General features: G+C 38.9%; 1 protein-coding gene across 3 annotated transcripts in view; it reads right to left on the minus strand.

The window, feature by feature from the left end:
* Positions 1-1,181: 1,181 nt before the first annotated feature.
* ATP6V1C2 (ATPase H+ transporting V1 subunit C2) overlaps positions 1,182-22,370 on the minus strand; it is a 30,688-nt gene continuing 9,499 nt past the window's right edge. For 2 of the 3 annotated variants that reach the window (XM_060787777.2, XM_060787766.2), the window contains exons 5-14: positions 19,100-19,185; positions 13,764-13,858; positions 11,275-11,366; positions 10,277-10,375; positions 8,823-8,891; positions 6,488-6,580; positions 4,816-4,909; positions 3,345-3,442; positions 2,797-2,926; positions 1,182-1,632 (exon numbers count right to left, since the gene is read on the minus strand). In XM_060787777.2, the coding sequence (XP_060643760.1) occupies positions 1,537-1,632; positions 2,797-2,926; positions 3,345-3,442; positions 4,816-4,909; positions 6,488-6,580; positions 8,823-8,891; positions 10,277-10,375; positions 11,275-11,366; positions 13,764-13,858; positions 19,100-19,185 (952 nt within the window). In that variant the 3' untranslated portion in view covers positions 1,182-1,536. Of the gene's footprint in view, positions 1,633-2,796; positions 2,927-3,344; positions 3,443-4,815; positions 4,910-6,487; positions 6,581-8,822; positions 8,892-10,276; positions 10,376-11,274; positions 11,367-13,763; positions 13,859-18,489; positions 18,520-19,099; positions 19,186-22,370 lie in introns of all 3 variants that reach the window. The other variant, XM_067468570.1, reaches the window with a different exon arrangement.

Consider the following 22,370-nt stretch of genomic DNA (forward strand, 5'->3'; position numbering starts at 1 on the left):
TAACTTCAGGTTATTTGGGATAAGCATTTGTATAGAAAAAAATGTTCAGTATGTTATTACAACTTTTTTGGCTGTGTTGGGAGAATGTCAAGCATCTATTAATCCAGCCACTGAGAATCTAAAGCTTCATGAAGAGAAAAGGCGGTCAAAGTATGGGTTGCATACTATCTACCAGTTACCTTTAACAAAATCCCTAGCTCTCCAATTTTAATACAAAAGCTCTCCACAGCATCCTTTGTGCCAAAAGGGCCAATTTCACCAAATTGTGCAGCTAGGCAGGGGTTCTAGACTGGAAATGATACCAGTTATGTTCTGTGTGAGATAAAGGTCTGCTCCTGGGTCTAAAGCAGCCTCATAAGTTCCCAAATATAGCTCTCATAGCTTCTAGGAAGCATCATATTGGGTAATTTCCTGCCCGTTGCCCTTACACACCTATTTGTAAGCTTGTTTTGGGAAAAGCATCATAAAGTTGGTATGACCCACATCTTTGTCCCTTTCCATCCAGTATGAATTGAAAATTGTTGTATTTTTTCAGAGCTTATACTGGGTTTTGTTAATGGGTAGTTCCACTCAGTTTACAGTAAGAGTTGGAAAAACTATAAGACCCTTGTATTATGCTGCCTTGTAAATATACTTCCAACAAGCTGTTAAAATGGCTAAGATTCTTAAAGCAGAGTCTTGTTCTACCCCTTCCTTAGCCATTTCACCAAACACTAGAGACTAACGGGAAATCAGTAGTTTAACTGAGGCTACAAAGTGGAGTCCATGACATGCAAGTGTGGAGAAGAGCAAACCACAGACAATCTATTACAATGCAGTCTGAGCCCTGTTACATATAAAATAGAGGAGCTTCTCACAGCGACACCAGAGGCAGTCCAAGTGGCCAGTTTCTGGTCAAAGAACATTTAGTATAATGCCAAGTTTTTAACTGTGTTTTTAAATACATTACAACTGTACCCTCAATTTGCTTCTGGCACTATAAATAAAAAATAGTAGCTTAGTTGTGCCACTTCTCATTAATATAAGGTATGCTGGGTACCTCTCAAGTTCTAAACTGAAGAATTCAATTAAATTTTGAGTTACCTGGTCTGTCGATTCAGCACAAGGGTGTATTCTTGCTGCATTGGCTGAATCTGAACATGAAACTTGCAGATCCATGATTTAAGAGTATCCTTGTCGTCTCAGTCAACAGATATTACTTGATTTTATTTAAAACCCTGCTTGAAAACTCTTTTGTAACTTACAAAATAAAATAAATACAACTGTAACATGATTTGCCTTGTGAAGCATGTTCTCTAACATGATCAAAAAAGGCTTCCAGAATTGTCACACTAAAAATGGAGAAATTACTGTATCTGCAGCATCAGGCCAAACTTAGAAACTACACAGAACACTCGCTTGACATTATTTGGTCCATCTTGGAGTTCCCTTAGAACTTAACTTGGAACTGGAAGTACTTGCACACCAATTTCATCGCTCACGAACGATCAAATTTTAAGACATTGGAGATCGGTCATGGGGTAAGTCTGGCGCCTCTTAGCTGCAATCCAGAAGGCTGAGGTCAATCTTGAAGTAGACATAAGGGTAGTAATCTTGACTGCTTAGCTGTAAGCCTGGGATGTCCATAGAAGACTAGAAAAAGGGTCAGATACAACAGAATTTTCAGATATGTATGAATGCAAGAAAACTTGAGTCTTATTTAGTTGAGAGGAATAGCCTCACTGCACCCACACCAATAGCAAATAACTCTACAACTGCACTTCCTATGTAACTATGAGAAAAACACAGTTGTTAAGACGTTGGACTACAAACTCCTATTAGCCTCAACTAGTGGTAAGGGCTGATGGGAGCTTCAGTCTTGTCCAGCATCCGACAAGGCACTTGTTTCTCATTTCTGCTGTAATTAAAAAGCATTACATGCAGTTGTTCAGAAACCAAACATTTCTTGGCTCTAGAGCACACATGGGCAAACTTTGGCTCTCCAGGTATGTTTGGACTTCAACTCCCACAATCCCCAATGGCTGGTTAGGAAAGGCTGCTGCTTCTACAGCTATAGCTACATTGTGGGATGTGGAAATCTATTAGAAGACTGTTGCCGAAGGCTTTCATGGCTTGAATCAATACATTGCTGCGAGTTTTCTGGGCTGTATGGCCATATTCCAGGAGCATTCTCTCCTGACATTTCACCCACATCCATGGCAGGCACCCTCAGAGGTTGTGAGGTGAGGATGCCTGTTGAGACCAAAATCCACTGATAGTGGTGATATGAGAATAACTAAATTAACTCAATGTATATATTACAAATACACATATCAAAAACTGCCACATACACATAAGTAGAAACAATTGGTTCTTCTCTTGAAGTATAAAGCAAAGTCTTCGTTTGAAAAAATGTCCTTTCTTTATTACAAGTGAGTAGTCACATGAATTGACTCCAACCTGCTACCGGTTTCGACTCACAAGAGTCTTTGTCAGGCAGTTGGGTTCAAATTATCAAAAACAAGCTCAACTTTTAAGGTGAGAAATTCACCAACAGTCTTCTGGTGGGGTGGATCAACTATTCTTTGTTGAGCAGTGCACTCTGCAAGAAGATTTATTCTGAGGTGAGGATGCCTGCCATAGATGTGGGCAAGATATCAGGAGGGAATGCTTCTGGAATATGGCCATACAGCCCGGAAAACTCACAGCAACTCATAGAAGAATGCTATCTGGGTTTTTTTTTTAAATCGGTTATTGGTTCTGTAAGGCAAACATTGATCATAGATCAGACATTGTGTCTTCCTTTTTAGCACTTACATCCATGATGCTGGCTGCTGCTACTTCATCCAGATGTTTGAAGACTGCATTAAGGACCTCTCTCAATCTCTTCATAGATTTCTTGTTTGGCTGAAGTAGCATCGCCTGGAAATTCACTGGTAGTCCATACCTTTGACATTTGAACATACGTAATAACTTGTTAGCAAGTCTAGTTTGAGAAAATTCTACATTTGAGAGAATTGTTCTCTGATACATAAAATGAGCCTTCCACAACTGCAGAATCCATACCTGCATTTTCACTTATCTATACCTGGGTGGGAAAATGGTTGTAGGAATTTTCTATGTTCTCTGGACAATTCTATGCTATACTTCCCTTGGAAGTGATCACAAAGTTGGTTTGAAGGACCTAGCAAATTCCAAGCAAGGGCACCTCTCTAGGAATCTCTAGGTCCTCCAATGCAACACTGTGATACACGATTATTGGAATTCATGTTATTTAATGACATTTGGACATATCCATGGGGTTAAGAAACCCCTAACCAGTCAGCACCTCATACCCCACCAATACTGTATACTCATTTGCTTACCTGAGGACAGATTCAGAGAAAACTCGAAGAGCCTTTATATGAATCCAAGCCACAAATGCCTCACTGAAGTTCACTTTTAACCAACGCAACAGTGGACCCTTGAATGAGAAAAAAGGACTTATTTATGTCATTTGGAAACTATTTATATGCATTTATCTGTTACTTGCTACGAGAACTTATCGAGCTAATGTCTGTGCTTGCTATATTTCCTCTAGCTCTCTTCTACACTGTTGATGAATCTGTTCCAGATAAGATGGCAGAATGAAAGAGATAATTTAACATAAAGCCACACTCTCAATTATTTTATTGATTGCAGTGATTCCCTTTTGGAAAGGCATGACCTTTTAAAGACCATAATCTTTTGGAAAACCAGGAATCTCCACAGCCTTTTGGAAGCGTGACCCTTTCAAACAACTCGCTAAGTGCTTTTTGGACCTAAGTGCTGTGAGTTTTCTGGGCTGTATGGCCATGTTCCAGAAGCATTCTCTTCTGACGGTTCGCCCACATCTATGGCAGGCATCCTTGGAGGCTGAGGGGTCTGTTGGAAACTAAGTAAGTGGGGTTTACATATCTGTGGAATTTCCAGGGTGGGGGAAAGAACTCTTGTCTGCTTGAGGTATGTGTGAATGTTGCAAATTGCCACCTTGATTAGCATTTAATGGCTTGAAGTTTCAAGGCTTGGCTGGTTGCTGCCTGGGGGAGTCCTTTGTTGGGAGGAGTTAGCTAGCCATGATGGATTCTTGTCTGGAATTACCCTGCTTTTTGAGTCTGCAGAAAATATTTCAGTTGTACTTTACAAAAAGGAAAATCAGGCAGTTTTAGCAAGCCATACAAATTCCAATTTATTATCAGCAAATGTTTGATTTTATACCTATTTTATATATCAATATACTAATATATTCGGGGTTTCATAAAGTTTCTCGGGTAGAAGGGGATTGCGACTGCAAAAAGTATAAGAAGCCTTGCTCTAATCTATTTATTTTTATTTATTTCCTATATTTATACCACACCTTTCTCCCCCCGAAGGGGGACTCATGCCTTTTAGAGCTCCTATCCTATGTTAGTGAGAAGGCACCATGGTGGTATAGCGAGTTAAACTGCTAAGCTGCAGGACTTGCTGCAGGTACCGCTTTGACAGGAAGGTAACAGTGCTCAATGCAGTCATGCTAACGACATAACCTAGGTGTCTATGGACAACGCTGGCTCTTTGCACGCACACACACACACCCCAGAGCAGTGGTTCTCAACCTGTGAGTCCCCAGATGTTTTGGCCTTCAACTCCCAGAAATCCTAACAGCTGGTAAACTGGCTGGGATTTCTGGGAGTTGTAGGTCAAAACACCTGGGGACCCACAGGTGGAGAACCACTGCCCCAGAGTCAGACTCAACTAGACTTAATGTCAAGGAGAAACCTTTACCTTTATGCAAGTGAGAGTTAGGCCAAAGTATGCAATGTAATATCATGTACTCACATACTGTTGCTTCTTATCAGAAGCTAACTTCCTCAATTCTTCTTTTTCACATTTCAGTTCTTTCTCATCGAAGTAAAATTCCCTTACCATGAACCTTAAAGCAAATAAAAAGGTATTCAATAGTTGTGCCTTACTGAACTTCTGAACTGAGGAAATTGCTGCCTGTGTCTGTGTGTATGCGTGCATAGTTAATCTAAAAGCTACATAACTGAAGCTTTGTTAAGAAGCAAAGATAAGCTTCATAGGTTATGTAAACAAATCACATCAGGAATATATGACACTTAGCTCTGAGACATTAACAATTTTTCATCTCTGATGTGTCTGCATATTTACATGGATTCATCAGTCCTGTGGAAATTGTCTCGTAAGGTTCAGTGGTATATTTACATCACACAAAAGGTTTCTCATATTTCTCACGTTTCCTCCAAGAAACTGAATGGCAAGTTCAGTTTCACAAAAGCTCTATGAAATCAGTTAATTTCAAGATGGTAGCATCAAGTAAGCAAAAATTAGTGGCAATGTGGACTACAATCCTGAACAAAACAAACATAATTTTCAGAGAAAGATGCAAAATATTGCAACGTATAGAAAAAAGATGGTACAGATAAGTCGGCTTAATATTCGAGTTGCATTTTGTTTGATAGCCTTCCTCACAGTAAATATCATTAAAATAATTGGAAATCAGTTCTACTGCCAGGTCATTTGGGAAAAAATTGCATTCCTATGTGAAAGCTAGGCATTATTTTTTTTCAGTAGTTATTGCTCCTTGCAGGAGCCCGGTGGTGCAGCAGGCTAAACTATCACAAGGTTGGCAGTTCAAATCTGGGGAGCGGGGTGAGCTTCTGCTGTTAGTATCAGCTTCTGCCAACCTAACAGTTCAAAAATATACAAATGTGAGTTGATCAATAGGTACTGTTTCGGCGGGAAGGTAACAGCACTCCATGCAGTCATGCTGGCCACACAACCTTGGAGGTGTTTATGGACAACACTGGCTCTTTGCCTTAGAAATGGAGATGAGCACCACCCCTTCCCCGGAGTTGGACACAACTAGACTTAATATTAAGGGAAAACCTTGACCTTTACCTTATTGCTCCTTGCAGAGCTCATTTGCTGTATTTCCTGATCATCAACCATAACATACACAGCATTTTAACACATTCATCTAAATGCACTTCTTATCCCTTCCTTCATTATGTAATATGAATACAACTTGCTTGAATGGATATTTTTTCCTTTAAAAAGCCATTTACAACAATACCAGGGATGAAAATGCCCTCAAATGGATTTGAAACTAGACAAAAACAGATAATGAACATATGCTCTTAAAGAATTCAGGTATGCTGGTAGAATCAGGCACATATCTTCCTGGTTTCATTAGGAATGGATCTACACAGTAGAATTAACACAATTTAACACTACTTTAACTGACATTGCTCAATGTTATGGAATCCTGGGAACTGTAGTTTAGAGAGGCATCAGCACTTTTTAGCAGAGGCGGCTAAAGACCTTGTAAAACTACAATTCTCCTTATTCCATAGTAATGCGGCATGGCAGTTAAAGTGATGTCAAAGTGCATTAATTCTACAATGCAGAGGCACCCCACAATTCATATGAGGGCTTCTTACATTAATCCTACTTTCCCTTTGTAATACTAATGGAAAATGAGCAGTACTTGTTCTCTCTTGCTTTAGCTTTAAAGTCATCCATCACTTTTCGGAATAGTGTGACAGTGAAGAGTCCTCCTTCTGCATCTTCAGCAATCATCCTGTTGGTATAAAACACATATGAGTCCCTTTGGGGAGATAGAGTGAAATATAAATAAAGTGTTTATATATGTTGGCTTTTCCTCTTTTTAAAATCTTGCTTTAGTTGCAATATAAGTATAATCTGATTTTTAAAATTGTGATTTCCAGTCCAGTTTGCTTTCTCCACATAGTTGTGTTACATACTAGCTTGGATTGGGTTACAACACACAGGATTCACCTTCTCTTCCTCAAGTTAGTAGGAAAGTATTTCCAAAAACTAAAAATAAGCGATACATTCCACCATTACGTACACGCCAGAAACTGATGTCTATTTCTGTCACATGACTAAAGTTGATAAAAGACATCTTGCCACTCAAAGTAAAAGATAATATGGTGTACCGTTCTGTTTAATGTACAAATCTGATTGGAAATTGTAGTTAATGTACTGTATAATCTTGAGTATGAGATGACCCGAATATAAGCCGAGGCACCTAATTTTACCATCAAAAACCCTGTGAAAATGTATTGACTTGAGTATAAGCTGAGGGTGGGAAATGCAGCAGATATTGGTAAATTTCAAAATAAAAATAGATACAAATAAAATTACATTAATTGAAACATCAGTAGGTTAAATGCTTTTGAATATTTACATTAAACTGCAATTTAAGATGAGACTGTCCAACTCTGATTAAACCATTATTCTAACCTTTTTCAATGTAAATGTGTTTATGTAGTTCTTCCAATAATAAGAGTAAAATAATAAATGTTGTAATAATAATAATAATAATAATAGAGTAAAATAATGAAAATGTAATAACTAATAGAGTACAATAATAAATAATAAATGTAATAACAATAATAGAGAAAAATGATAATAGAGTAAAATGATAAATGTAATAAAAATAAAATAGAGTAAAATAATGAAAATGCAATAATAATAATAATAATAATAATAGAGTAAAATAATAAATGTAATAAAAATAATAACAACAGAGTAAAATAATAAATAACCTTGACTTGAGTATAAGCTGGGGGGGGGGGGGGCTTTTTTAGCCTAAAAAACCTCAACTTATACTCAAGTATATACGGTATATATTCATGTATAAATCTAAATTTTAGTTAAACAATTGATCCCAAAAATCAGTGTTGATTTATCTAGATAAATACTGCATCTTAACATTTATCAAGAAAGGAACTATCCTCTTGTCTGAGTAGAGTGGCAAAAGGTAAGAGCGTAGTCTGTCCCAGGACACCCAAAAGAAGCCCTAGCCCCTTCTATTCTCCCCACCGTGATACTGCTTCTGGCCTTTTGAATGCCCAAAGTGGGAAAATGGTAGGGATGGCCTCTTGAACATTTCCCTGTCTCTGCAGAATGACTTTCAAACTATCAGTGGGACATGCCAAAATCCATACTTTTGGTCCTCAAAATCTGCCCTTGATCAACACATGAGATTGGCTTATACATGGGTAGACATGGTATGTCATCAGCATTTCCATACTACTCCCATCCAGAAAAGTCATCCTTGGCAAAGGTTGCCTCATTTTGTCATTAAATCTGCTTCTGATGAAAATGGTGTCTATCCCAAGCCACTCCATCTTTCTAAGAACGTTTGGGAGTGATGCCTAGGGAGAATGATGCTAAGGGATAGCACTCTTCCACAAAAAACTTAAAGCAACAGCAGTTCTATCCTTTGCTGTATCTGATCCCCAAATCATTGTTCTACTCTAGTTAAGTATCTCTCAATAAACCTTATTTCCTGGGCACCCTCCAGGAAATAGGTGGAAGAGTCCATCTTTAAATCAATTATCCAAAGTGCTAAATTAAATTAAATTAAACACTATAGGCAACACCTTTAAGAGTAGAGCAAATTCATCACCCCACTGACATGGAAGTCATGAGCCTTCACTGCTCCAGACTGCCGTATTTCCAGGATACTCATATCAGAAACATCCCAAAATGTTTCTGAAAAATTTAATATCCTGTTGAGCCCAGCATTCCCAAAGTGGAACATTCAGCCAGGAAGAGACAGCTGCTAAATGATTTGGAGAAAAGGATTCTGTATTAATCTGAATCCTAATTTAAGCCTATACATCCCCAAATCTATATGCTTCTATCACGGTACTTTAGAGAACTTAATGATGCCACCGGGATGACAGGGAACCTGCAAGGAATAGCTAAAAAGTAGAATCAATCCATTTATGATCATTTCAAATAAAGATATGATGCATAAGAAACAAGCCTACTGAGAAATTTCAACTTACTTTGTAGACCGCGGCACCACCATATCAGAAAGGGATTCATATGTTTTTTGCCATTGTATATAGCTTGTCCTGTAACAAGGAAGAGGATTTTTTTTCACAGCAAAAGGTTTTAGAACAATAGACCTTTGATATCTGCTGGGAATTGGTACCAGAAACTCCACAGATACCAAAATCCTATGACATACAATGGCACAGCGGGTTAAACCACTGAGCTTCTGACTTGCTGACCGAAAAGTCGGTGGTTCGAATCCAGGGAGCGGGGTGAGCTCCTGCTGTTAGGCCCAGCTTATGCCAACCTAGCAGTTTGAAAACATGCAAATATGAGTAGATGAATAAGTACTGCTTCAGCGGGAAGGTAATGGCGCTCCATGCAGTCATGCCAGCCACATGACCTTGGAGGTGTCTACGGACAACGCCGGCTCTTCAGCTTAGGAATGGAGATGAGCACCACCTCTCAGAGTTGGACAAAACTAGACTTAATGTTAGGGGAAAACTTTACTCTTTAATTCAATGGTATCTCTTATATAAAGTGACAAAATCAAAGTTTGACCAGTGGTTGGTTAAATCTATGGATGCAGACTCTGTAGAGCCTGTTTTGCACTGGCTGTACAAAAACAGTCACTTTTCTTTACTATTTAAGTGTTCATATATTGCATCCACTAAGTGTTCATATATTGCATCAACTAAGTGCAATAACAAGCGAGTTAACAAGTGAGTTACAAACCACAAAGGTCCCACTTCAAGTCTTGTGTTATCATGAACATAGCGGGTGACTAATAATAGGTTTGCTCTCAATATATCCATAAAATGAGAATAATAATACTGGTCTCCCCTGCAGGATTGTTGAGAAGATAACTAACTTAATGTGTACAGATTGAGTCTAAGTTATCCGTTTACTAACTTAATGTATAAAGATTGAGTATATGTTAATCCCAAAATGTGCAGATGCTTGGGGTTTAGATTTTTTGGATTCTAGAATGCATATATTCACATGTACATATGTAAGGAGATATTTTGGAGATGGGCCCCAAGTCAAAACAAGACATTTGTGCTTTATATGTATCTTTTATGCACAGGTTGAAGATAACTGCATACAATATCTTTCATAATGTTGTGCATGAAGCAAAGTTTGTATACATCAGAAAGCAATTATGTCACCAGCCTAGCCATCCAGATGGAAAGTTTTGGGATTTAGGAGTATTTTAGATTTCAGAATTGCAAAAAAGGATGTATAACCTGCATAAAATATATTGTAGCCTGTAAAGCAATGTTGCAACACATGTAGCCCTCCAGATGTTGCTAAACTACATCTCTCATCAGGCATAGCTAGCACAGCTAATGAACAGGAAGGATGGGTGCAGCAATCCAACAACACTTTGAGACCAATATATCCCCCATTCCTTCTCTAAAGGGTTGTATAAATGTATCCAACAAGAAAATCAGTTTATGCTTACTTGGGAACTACAACAAGTAGAGTGATGAGATACTCAGAATTCAACACGAAGTCTTCTTTGTTCACTATGTCTGCTAAAGTACGTGTCAAAAGATTCCCCCTAAGCAAAAGACAAAAATTTTCATTTGTAATAGTAGAGAAAGAAAGATGTCTTATTCAGTGCTTAGGATTCATACAAGGTACGTGTAAGTCATGGGCCCAAATAGTCACAATTACACAAGAGAAAGATTCTGTTGCTAGCGATAGAAACAGTGTTGCACAGACAGCATGCTCATCTTATCTTTGCAAGCTGCACATTTTGTGTTGTGGTTGTGCATCCTATACTTTGCATTGCAATTGTACACTAGGAGTTGTGCATTATACTAATAGCACCCACTCATTGGCATGTGTTGCACTATGTTGCTATTCTACATGGAAGTTACATAGTACCACAGTGCATGTCTGCATACAGTATGCTATGTTATGCTATGGGAATGTTGGATTGAGGCTATTCTGTGGCAACTCATGGCAGAAGGTATTCGTGTATTAGTAGTGAAAGAGGAGCCATTGGTTAATAGAGTTGGGCTGCCTAATGAGGTAGTGGAGTCTCCTTCTCTGGATGTCTTCAAAGAGAGGCTAGACAGCAGTCTGCTTGAGAATGCTTTAGTAGGGGATCCTGCATTGAGCAAGAAGTTGGGAAATGTGGTCCATGAGACCCTTCCAAATCTGTTATTCTAGGTTCCCACAATTGTATGACATTATGGACTCCCATGTCTGCCACTGACAAATGTATACCTGCATTCAGTGGCTGAGAAACAATCCCAGTCCCTTGAATTTTAACATTTCTATGAAATGGACTTCAATTTGAATCAAGTCTTTGCAACTAATTTCTATTTTGCTTTTCTACCATCAAATACACTGCACACCTAAACATCACCCATCTACAAGTCTATATCCCTTGTATTCAACATGTTAGAGTCTCGCCATTTCAATTAAATTCAAGCACTCAAATATACTTACATGTTTTTCCTTTCCAGGTTCTGGAGATTTCCTTTGATATTGTTGTATACAGCTGCTCGGCTTTTCAAGTCTGTTTCTATTTGTGTTATTTGCTAAATTGAAAAATACAGATAGGTCTAAGTAAGAAATAGTAATTCTGCGCAAGCCTATAATGTTTGCATATTTATATAGTTATCAGAAATGTACACATCTGCAATGAATGTGGATTATATTGTGGGGACAAGAGAGAAGGTCTTCTCGGTGGTGGCCCCCCAACTTTGGAATGCCCTCCCAAGGGAGATTAAGCTAGCCCCCACTCTCTAAGCCTTCCATACACAACTGAAGACATGGCTGTTTAGACAAGCCTTTGACCATATTTAGAAATCCTTAATGAACATATCTGAGGACCTAGAGGGTATTTCAGTGTGCACTTTATGAGACTGATATTGATTGCAGTTGTTCTATATCTGCAGTTATTGTTGCATTTTATTGATCTTACCGGGGGGGGGGGTGATGTTTATGTTTGTTGTTATTGCTTTTGTGTTCTTGTCATTGAACTTTTGTATTTTGTGTGTTTGCACCTTTGAGTGATTTGTGAGCTGACCCGAGTCCCTCCGGGAGATGGTGGTGGAGTATAAATAAAGTTTTATGATAATGGTGACTATTAGTATAATTATGGTGATGATGATTTTTAAATACAAAGATGCATTTGACATCATAACTACTGAAGCCCAAAATAGTTGTGATGTTAAATACATAATTTCATTTAATGTGCATATTGGCATTAGTGTAAACAGCATGGAGGGATGAGAAAGATGCGTAGAGAGAAGAGGGGTGGGAGAAGGATTATATAAAGGAAAAATTCTATAAAGGATTCCTTTAGTGATCAAATGAGGTGAAGTTCCCTTCAATACCAATAATAGTACACAAGGCCTTTCTGCAGTTAATCTATATAAATAACAATGTAATGTTTGTTTGTGAGATTAGCATAACTCAAAAACCACTGGACGAATTGACATCAAATTTGGACATAATACACCTATCAGGCCAAATTTGGACCTAATACACCTATCAGATCATCACTCATAAAAACACTGAAAAACACAGCGGAAGAGACTTAAAAAGCCAAAAACCAAAAATTACAATGCATGCCCAAAACCACCTATATATACACAAACACACATATACACAAATATATACACACACATATACACACACAAAACATATATACACAGACTGGGCCACAGCAACGCGAGGCAGGGGACAGTAAGTGTTATATAAATGGAAAGTTGCATTCAATTTCCTATGTTCAGGACTTGATGATTCTAATCTATGACTGGGGTTTGGAGCCTTAAATAACTATTATGGTTCAAGATCAGAAATGGGAATCAACCATGTTTCCTATCACACCACATCCTGACAGATATCCCATAGTTATAAACACAAAGTAAGAAGATAAACAACCTGTGTGTGTGTGCGTGTATTGATTTGATTTTCTTTTTCAAAACATTTCTAACAGACATAGTTGGCATCTGCAAGGTCTCGCAGAGATAATGGAAGCCATCATAGCCATGGCAAAGAAGGGTTTTCTCAAAATGATTGTGTAGGTTATAATGGCAAGTTATTAGTATAGTAAATTTGACTATACTTCATGCAATATTTCACATGAAGTACCCCGATTTAGACAGCCCCCAGTGGCACAGCAGGTTAAACCGCCGAGTTGCTGAACTCCCACTGTTAGCTCCAGCTTATGCCAACCTAGCAGTTTGAAAACATGCAAATGTGAGTATATCAATAAGCACTCCGGCGGGGAGGTAATGGCGTTCCATGCAGTCATGCTGGTCATATGCCATAGGCGATGTATATAGACAACGCTGGCTCTTCGTCTTAGAAATGGAGATGAGCACCACCCTCCAGAGTGGGACACGACTAGACTTAATGTCAAGGGAAAACTTTTACTCCGATTTAATTCTCAATATTTATTCCCAAAGTGCCTTAGGGACAACAGTTTAAGGGATTGCACAAGAGCAATGCTTCTCAAGCCATCTGATATGGGAGACTGACTCCCAATATGCCAGGGACTAGTATCATAGGGACTACTATAATATTTGTATCATTGGCTATAGGTTTTTTTTTTATTTCTTGGAAACCAATTGCAACTAATGACTCAAAAATGGTCACTGTTCATAGATCACCAAGCTCATCAGCACCCCACATGACCTCTCTAGCAGAGAATTTAAGAGTCTCTCACTAAATTGTCAATACAAGTCACACAGGATGGGGCAATGCAATTATAAAGTCATATCAAACTGGTGTAGTGCAAATACACTTATGCTTAAAGCAGTTGAACATTAAAGATGGCTATGTTTCGACCCAACTCAAGCCATTCTGTGAAAGTAATTGCTAAATTCATTGACTTTAATAATGAAATCACACCCTCTTCTCAGTCCTGGGAACTGGTTTTGTGAATGTGCTTTTTCTACTTAAAGAAGAGTGAAATGTTACATTACCTTTGCTAATGTTTCTGAAATGTTCTTCAGTGGCTGTTTTATGGGATACTTTGCCATGTCCCACTCAAACTTTGTCAGGTAACTAATCAGGTCCACTGCAAAGATAAGAATAAACCCAGTAATGGCACAGTTATAAATAAGAAATAAGCAAGGATAAATCTAAGCTGAAATCTGTTTTTTTTGCAATGATTCCTGTGTTTCATCATGAGTCATCATATAAGTGGAGTCTCTTAAAATAGAACTTAGATTATTTGATATTTTAATGCAAGTTGTACAGTTCAGAAGTGGGAATAATGTGGCCCTCCAGATATTGTTGGGCTGAATTTCCTAAAATAATTATAATTATAATTATTATTATTTATATTCCACCCTCTCCCCAAGGGGATTCAGGGTGGATTACAACAAAAGATGGCAAACATTCAATGCCAGATCCAATACATAAATTAAAAACATAAGGCAGTCTTTGATAGCTTTGTTCTAATCCTGGAAATTTCCATCTCTGGTGCAGATAGTATTTTGTATCTGAATCCAGGGAACGCATCCTTTAAAAATCAATATTGTAAATGAAATGTCACACAAGGTTTGTTTTAGCAGTTGAAATTAGCCATCCCATGACAGATAGTTTTGGAATCAAGACATCTAACCTGAATTGAATTCTTTCTGGTATCATCTACAGATCTACAAGGTTAATGTGCTACATTTAAAGTAAGGTAATTTGATGTGTTCACTCCATCTACTTATATGCTTATTTGAGATTATTTTTTCACCAGGGCTTTCGGCTCAGAGACATGTTGTGATTTTTAATTTTTAAAATGCACTATATATCTAAACCAAACACCTAAATCATAATCAATTCAAATATAGAGAAGTTTTGTCAATGATCTCATGGTGGCATCAATGGCTTCAAGTCTCTGCAACCCATTAATCTCCTCGAAACATGTCCCTATACCTGAGGAAACTCTGGCCCCAGAAATAGAATTTTGTGTTTATATGCCACTTCACTGAGTCAATTCTGGAATCTAATATCACATGGAAATGAACCAAATATGACAAGAAAAACATGGCCTCTTGAACACTGTTGGTTCACAACTCCCCTTTGCTCTATCCAGAAAATTTGAGGTAGCAAACTATTTTTACAGCTTACTCTTTAAAAAGTGTGAATAATTCCATGTCTCATTTGGCCCTCATTCTGCCAATGCTAATTATCTAAGAAGAAAGGTTTGTTTGTTAATTGCTGCAAAGTCAACTTTATAGCAACCTCGTGAATAAAAGGTCTCCAAGTCACCCCATCATCGACCACCTTGCTCAGATCTTGCACTCAGCCTCTTTAAGTTTATTCATCTGGAATATGGTCTTCCTCTTTTCCTATTACCTTTTATCTTACCAAATGTTATTGGTGAAGCATGCCTTCTCGTGATACGGTCAAAGGGTGGCAGTCTCAGTTTAGTCATCTTATTTCTAGGGAAACTCCAGGTTTGATTTTGCTCTAGGATCTTTTTTTTTTTTTAAGCAATCCATGGCATCAACAGAACTTTTCTTCAGCATGACATTTCACATTAATTGATTTTCTTCCAATCGGCTTTCTTTACTGACCCGTTCTCACAGCCGTACATAGAAATGGAAAATACAGTAGCAAGTACAGTCCTAATTTTAATATTTAATATTCCTCATCTTTAGACTTAAGGATCTTGTCAAGTTCCTTCCAAGTCCTGGCCTTCTTCCGATTTCTTGACTACAGAAATTATATAGTGTGCTCCACTATCTAACATAGGTTTGCAATATTATTCCAAGTAGCTCCTCATTTCCTCAATCCAGCTGGATATCTGGGATTTCTTGCTCCATATGTGGTGAAAGTCCTTCATGCAAAATTTTGAACAATGGAAATTAATACAATGGTCTTGTTGTTATAGCAATCCCTGATGTCTCCTTTCTTGAGGACTGACTTTTATTTTATTTTCCATATATGTTTTCCATTCTTTCTGAAAGATCCTCTGCTAGTGGGGCACATTTTGTCGGGCTCCTCAGCAAAAGCCTCTCTGACGTGAGAAACCGTAATATCCGCACTGTTTTGAACAGTACAGCCCCCCACCTCACAGAAAAGTAATGTTACTGCTGGGATTGATGGATTTCATAGTATGGGGGGGGGGGGAGTAATCTTGACAAGGAAGAATAAAATATTTGCTATATAACACTATGTAACGTGATTTTTGTTCCTGGGTTATAAATGTCATTTCCTATCTAAACTGTTTTTACTGGACATCCTACAACACATTTCTTATAGTTTTTCAATTAATATCTCATAGAGTCTCAACCAATTCAATGTAGTTTGTGGCAGCCACAAAAACAAAGTTTCTGGAGTATAACAAGTACTTTCAAAGTAAGTGTCACACAATTAAACAGGAAATACACTTTCAAACCAGGAACAAAACATTTTTTAAATTTTGCTACATAGTGTAATCATTGTAATGATCTCAGTTTTTCTGTATACCTACTATGGAAAGCCTGCTTTCCATAGTAGGTGCACTCTCACTGCACTTTGAATAGCCTCTTCTTTTATGACGTGAAACTTGTTCCCTTGCTCTATAGTATCTGTATAGTATCTGAATCTCTAGCTCAAGATAGAGTCACTTTACCATCTTAGATTTCCTGGATGTGGAAAGTCTAACGTGCAAAAAGGTCTGGTACACAGAGATGTCATCTTTGCCACGGTTATGTAAAGTATGCATGAGATTGCCAATAGGCTTCTGAGAATAACTCTTGTGCTCTGAAACTGCACTCACTACATCAGATATGGGCAAACCCAGGCCTGGGGGCTAGATGTGGCCATTTTGACCCCTTTTTTCAGGGCCTCCTCTCTCTCACCATCCTATCCCTCCTTCCTTCTCTCTTCCTTCCCTCTCTCTTTCTTTTTCCCTTCCACCCTTTCTTTCTTCCCTCTTTCCCTCTTTCCTCCTTCCCTCCCTCTTTCTCCCTCCTTCTCTTTCCTTCCTTCTTTTTTGTCTTTTCTTCCTTTTCTCTTTCCTCCCTCCCTTCCCTCCCTCTATTCCCTTCCACCCTTCTCTCTTTCCTTCCTTCCCACCCTTTTCTCCTTCCTTCACTTTTGTCTTTCCTGCCTTCCCTCTTTCCTTTATCCTTCCCTTCTTTCCATTCATCATTCCCTTCCACCTTTTCCTTCTTTCTCCTTCATTCCTTCTTTACCTTTTGTCTTTCCTTCATTCTCTCTTTCCTTTATCCTTCCCTTCCTTCCATCCATCCATCCATCCTTCTCTTCCTCCCTCCCTCCCTTCTTCCTTCCTTCCCTTCCTTCCTTCCTTCCTTCCTTTCCACCCTTTCATCCTTCTCTTTTGTCTTTCCTTCCTCCTTCCCTCTCTCCCTCTTTCTCCTTCCATCCTTCCCTTCCTTCCTTCCATCACCGGGAAGCCAGTCCTTCTAGCAGGGAGTGCTAGCATGTGCCCCCCAAGTTAGAATGTTTACCCATGCCTGCATGACATCCACTTATATCCTTTTTGCACAGTTCTGGCTGGCCAGTGCACATTACATCCTACATCCTCGCCTTAGAACATATTTATAGGAGATAATTGAATTTGTTTTTACATACACATAGGGAAAATATGAGGTCTATGACACTGAGCGCTACGGAATCCTGGAATTTGTAGTTGAGTGAGGCACCAGCACTCTTGAGCAGAGAAGGCTAAAGACTTTGTAAAACTACAGCTCCCATGATTCCATAACATGGAGATATGGCAGTTAAATCATGAATATATCTAATCCTCTTTAAAAGTTGTCCAAGTTGGCCACTGCCATGCCTTGATACCATGGTAGTGAAACTGACCGTTCCACCATCTGCTATGAGAAAAAAAAACTGTTCCTGTCCTTTTCACTTGCATCTCTAAATATCAAGCTTTTTGAATGACCTGCTCTGAATGTTGTGCGCAGTGGGCGCTCCTTTGATGCCAGTGGATATTTGAAAAAGGAACAAAGAGGTGTGTAATCCAATGAGATCATTGACAAAACCCATATCAACCTCATCAACTCCTGTCTAGATTTTAAAACGCATATATGCAAGGCTAAACTAGACATTTTAACATTCAGTTGCCATCAAAGTAGCAACAACACATCTAAATTCTTCTGCGATAATGTTATACAGGATTTATTTTGTGTCATTTTGTTCCAACTTTTTCAACTCTCTGCCACAAGCAGCCAATTATTGAAAGAGGTGGCAAGGGAACAAAAGACAACATGTTGTGATGTACACAAATTATTATTATTGGGAGGGAAAATAGATATAGCTGCCTTTCCCCCTCTGACAGCAACTATTTCCTGTCATGTCTAGTTTAGTCTCTAGTCATAAGTCTCTGTTTTTTTAAGTCTATTAATAAATGTTTGTACTAAAGGAAAACACTCTTTGGAGAATCAAGAGCATGTATATTTTATAAGTCCAGGAAAAACCCATTATAGGAATGCAGTTTTCACTCCACACACATGCAGAGTGGTTAGAAGGGGAAATAAAGGTTAGGGTAAAGAGGAAACAAAAGGTTGGAGGAGTAAGCAAACCAGCTGTAATCTGAATCATAGGGAGATGGTGATCAAGCTACGAGGCTGTTACTAGAGAAATCCATCGTAACCTGATCACTGTACCCCTACAGTCCGATGAAGAAGCAATTCTCTCCTTAAACACACCATGCACATGCTTGCAAAACACAACTGCCACCCATACTCAACATACTCCTTTGACATTTCACTTTATTCTTCGCTCCTGAAACATATTAAGTGTTGTTATTACACTTTTCAAAACAATTAAAAATAAAATTAAGCATACCGGACACAAATAAATACAGGAGAACACTGAAAGAAAGAAAAAACATACCAAAATCTGCTCTGATCTTTCCACTATCCCCTTTAGCCATTTTACACATATAGTCATATATAAGTCAATCTCAGGTATATTTATACGCTTGATTTATAAGGGTTGGGGTGGTGCAATGGGTTAAACTGTTGAACTGCTGAGCTTGCTAACCTGAAGGTTGGCAGTTCAAATCCGCAAGATAGGGTGAGCTCCCTCTGTCAGCCCCAGCTGACATATTGAGTGCTTAGAAAGTGCTTAAAAGTTGAAATAAAAAAAAATCAAATCTACTAAGAATGGCACATATTTGCCCATATGATACAAACTGAGTACTTGGGATCATTATTATCTAAAAGTGGATGAGCTGTTCAGTTTCCAGACTTATGAATGTGTTCATTTCCTCTGCTTTCTGTTGGAAATTTGAGTGAAAATGACATGACTAAAAACGCAAATAGCACATCAAGAATATCCAAGTTCTGTTTGTTTGACATACCTCCGTTTGCCAGTAAGTTCTCCTGAACTTTATCTTTCGAATCTTCCAGAACTTCTCCAATGTACTGGGCTATTTTCTTTATTACACTTAGTAGAAGGACAGAAAGATTTAAAAAACATCAAAATGAATGAGAAAATCATGAGAAGACTTACAACAAAATACCACAAAGCACAAACCAATGCTTTTTTGAGATGCCAAGTGTGAGCCTGATTATTCAGGTTTCCCCATTCCTTCTGAGTTGCAATCTGGGAGGGATATATGGATTTTCTAACAACATAATGTTGTTATAAAATGTCCTTGTTACAGTTCAAACTACTTTAGGGATATGTGTTGTTGAAAGCTTTCATGGCTGGAATCACTGGGTTGCTGTGAGTTTTCCGGGCTGCATGGCCATGTTCCTGAAGCATTCTCCCCTGACGTTTCGCCCACATCTATGGCAGGCATCCTCAGAAGTTGTAAAGTCTGCTGGAAGCTAGGAATGTCCAGGGTGGGGCTTAGGGGTAGTTTGGTCTTGAATAGTCAATGAAGACCCATTAGCTTTACAAAACATCTGCTTCTAATGACAACTGTTAGAACTGGTTTGTCAATATGGATCGCACAGTATGGATTCCCTCTGAAGATATGGTTAGGGGGATTTTCATGAGTGTCTGAACTATGGAATTTATTGTGTGTTGCTGGAGGCTGATGCCATACCTGGCTCTTTAGAAGTGGGAGAGATGGAAGAGTTTTGAAGAGTGCATGGAATAGGTACTTTTTTGAACTAGAATGTGCAGATCCACTCCACCAACATCATCACAGTAATAATACCATAAAAAGTATTTTTCATCAGATATAGAGTTTTTTTGCACTGAATTCAGACCTGTGTTTATTCTTTCTCTATCACGTGTAGTTTTTGCGACAAGACTAATCAAATAATTAATGTATTTACGCACTGATATCAATAGAACCTAATTTATATCAGTGCGTTACTTATTTGATAAGCCTCATCACAAAAACTAAATGCAATAGAGAAAAAAATAAACACAGATCTGAATTCAGCATGAAAAGCTCCATAAGAATGACCTAAAATTATATCTGATGAAAAATACTTGTTGGCTTGTGTTTCACAAATATGATGTGAAATGTGCAGGCTTTACAGTAGTCATCATATTTTAAAAAGTTGTCGTGATGGAAAAAAAGAAAGACATATTTAAAATCAGCATAAAATTGATTTAAACTGTGCTGCTCTCATTTCTGATTATTACTAAATTTTTGATTTTGTTGGCTTGTGTAATTCTAGTTGTGGAATTTGGGGGATGGTACTGTTACACAAGGACCTGAAAATCCTAAAGGCACCATATTCTGCCTGATCTTAGAAGTTAAACAGGCTCAGTTTTTGTTAGTATTTGGATGGGAGACTGCCAATCAATACTAGATGTTTAAGACTACATTTCAGAGGAAGGAAGTGGCAAAGCCATATCTAAGTCCCCTTCCACTCTACCATATAAAATCCAGATTACGTGCCTTGAACTGGATTGTATGGCAGTGTAGATTCATATAATCCAGTTGAAAACAATGTGGATTATCAGATTGATAATGTGGATCATAGGGCAGTGTAAAAGGGGCCTAAGTATATCTTGCCTGAGAAAACTCTTTGAAATTAATGGGAGTGCCATAGACTGGCAAGCAATTTGAGAGCATACACATACACAGAATGTCACAACTTGATTCCCTGACCCAGTTGTTTAATCTACTACTTGTCACCGGGCAATTTTAAAATAGGGTCACAAAAGGAACAGGAGACATATCAAAAACAAATGGGTAGGAAGCATCAGAAGGCCACATCCTCCTTCACAGTGACATGGAAAAATACTCTGTCTCTCTGTGTAAATAAGTAATAAAAGTACACGGAAACAATAGACCCTGCAAACTCTTGCTGTCCTGCCCAGAAGCAGCGCAGACAGGTTTCTGCTGCCTAGCTAGGTTTACCAGCACACCTCGCATGTGTTGATCTAATAACAGCTCCACCAAGAGCCCCCTTTCCCAGGAGCACCAAATGCACATGCTTAGCACAGCCCCACAGCCCAATCTCTGAGTTTAGGAGGTCTATGATATTAAATCTTCTTGCAAAAACCTTTATCAGCAGACTCTCTTGCCTGACCATTTGCTATATCTTTTGGGACCTTCTTTACAATACTTTGAAAGCTTGCATGATATATTCTCTGTGTTTTTGGCTAGCTGACAAAAATATCCATTTTATGTAAGGTTTGGCTTTTGTTATATTTTACCACACAGTGATGATAACAGCCTGTTCCGTTCTCATCATCACTTCTCACAGTCTCACAGTTTGTTTCTGTATAAGAAAACTCTTACTTAGAAACAAGGGAGATGGAATCACTCCCAAGAAACCAACTCAGGAATCAGACCCGTAGCCAGGATTTTTATTCCCGGGGGGGGGGGGGGTTCGATTCAGGTGGGGCTGGGTTTGATTTTCAGGGGGAGGGGTCAGGATCTACCCTAGCAAACCTTTTGTATCATTATCCCAATACCCCAATGCATATGGGATATTTTGAGCATGGTGATCAGATCATGATATGAATAAACATAACAGTCTAAATAATGTAGCAGTAAGGCCTTCTCGCGGACCACCCTGAGAATTTTGGGGGGGCTGAAGCCCTTCAAGCCCCCCCCCCCCCCCCCGGCTACGAGCCTGTCAGGAATGGAGTCTCAGCATGCATCTACTATTCGTCCCATTTAACACCACCTTAAATGACACAGCTCAGTGTGATAGAATCCTGGAATCTGCAGAATGGTGAGGCACCTGCACTATTTGACAGAGGAAATTAAGTAAAGGTGAAGATTTCCCTTGACATTAAGTCTAGTCGAGTCCAACTCTGGGAGGTGGTGCTCACCTCCATTTCTAAGTCGAACAGCCGGCTTTGTCTGTAGACGCCTCCAAGGTCATGAGTCGAACAGCCGGCTTTGTCCGTAGACGCCTCCAAGGTCATGTGGCCAGCATGACTGCATGGAGTGCCGTTAACCTTCCCGCAGAAGCGGTATCTATTGATCTACTCACATTTGCATGTTTTTGAACTGCTAGGTTGGCTGAAGCTGGGGCTGACAGTGGGAGCTCACTCCACTCCCCGGATTCAAACTACCGACCTTTCAGTCGGCAAGTTCAGCAGCTCAGCTGCGCTTCCAGGAGCTCCCCAGTGAAAGATAGAGACCTCATAAAACTACAACTTCCATGAGTCCATAGCACTCTGGGAGACAACAACAGCTAAGGGGCAAA

This window comes from Anolis sagrei, chromosome 1 (assembly GCF_037176765.1).
Source record: "Anolis sagrei isolate rAnoSag1 chromosome 1, rAnoSag1.mat, whole genome shotgun sequence".
In the NCBI taxonomy this organism is placed as follows: domain Eukaryota; kingdom Metazoa; phylum Chordata; class Lepidosauria; order Squamata; family Dactyloidae; genus Anolis; species Anolis sagrei.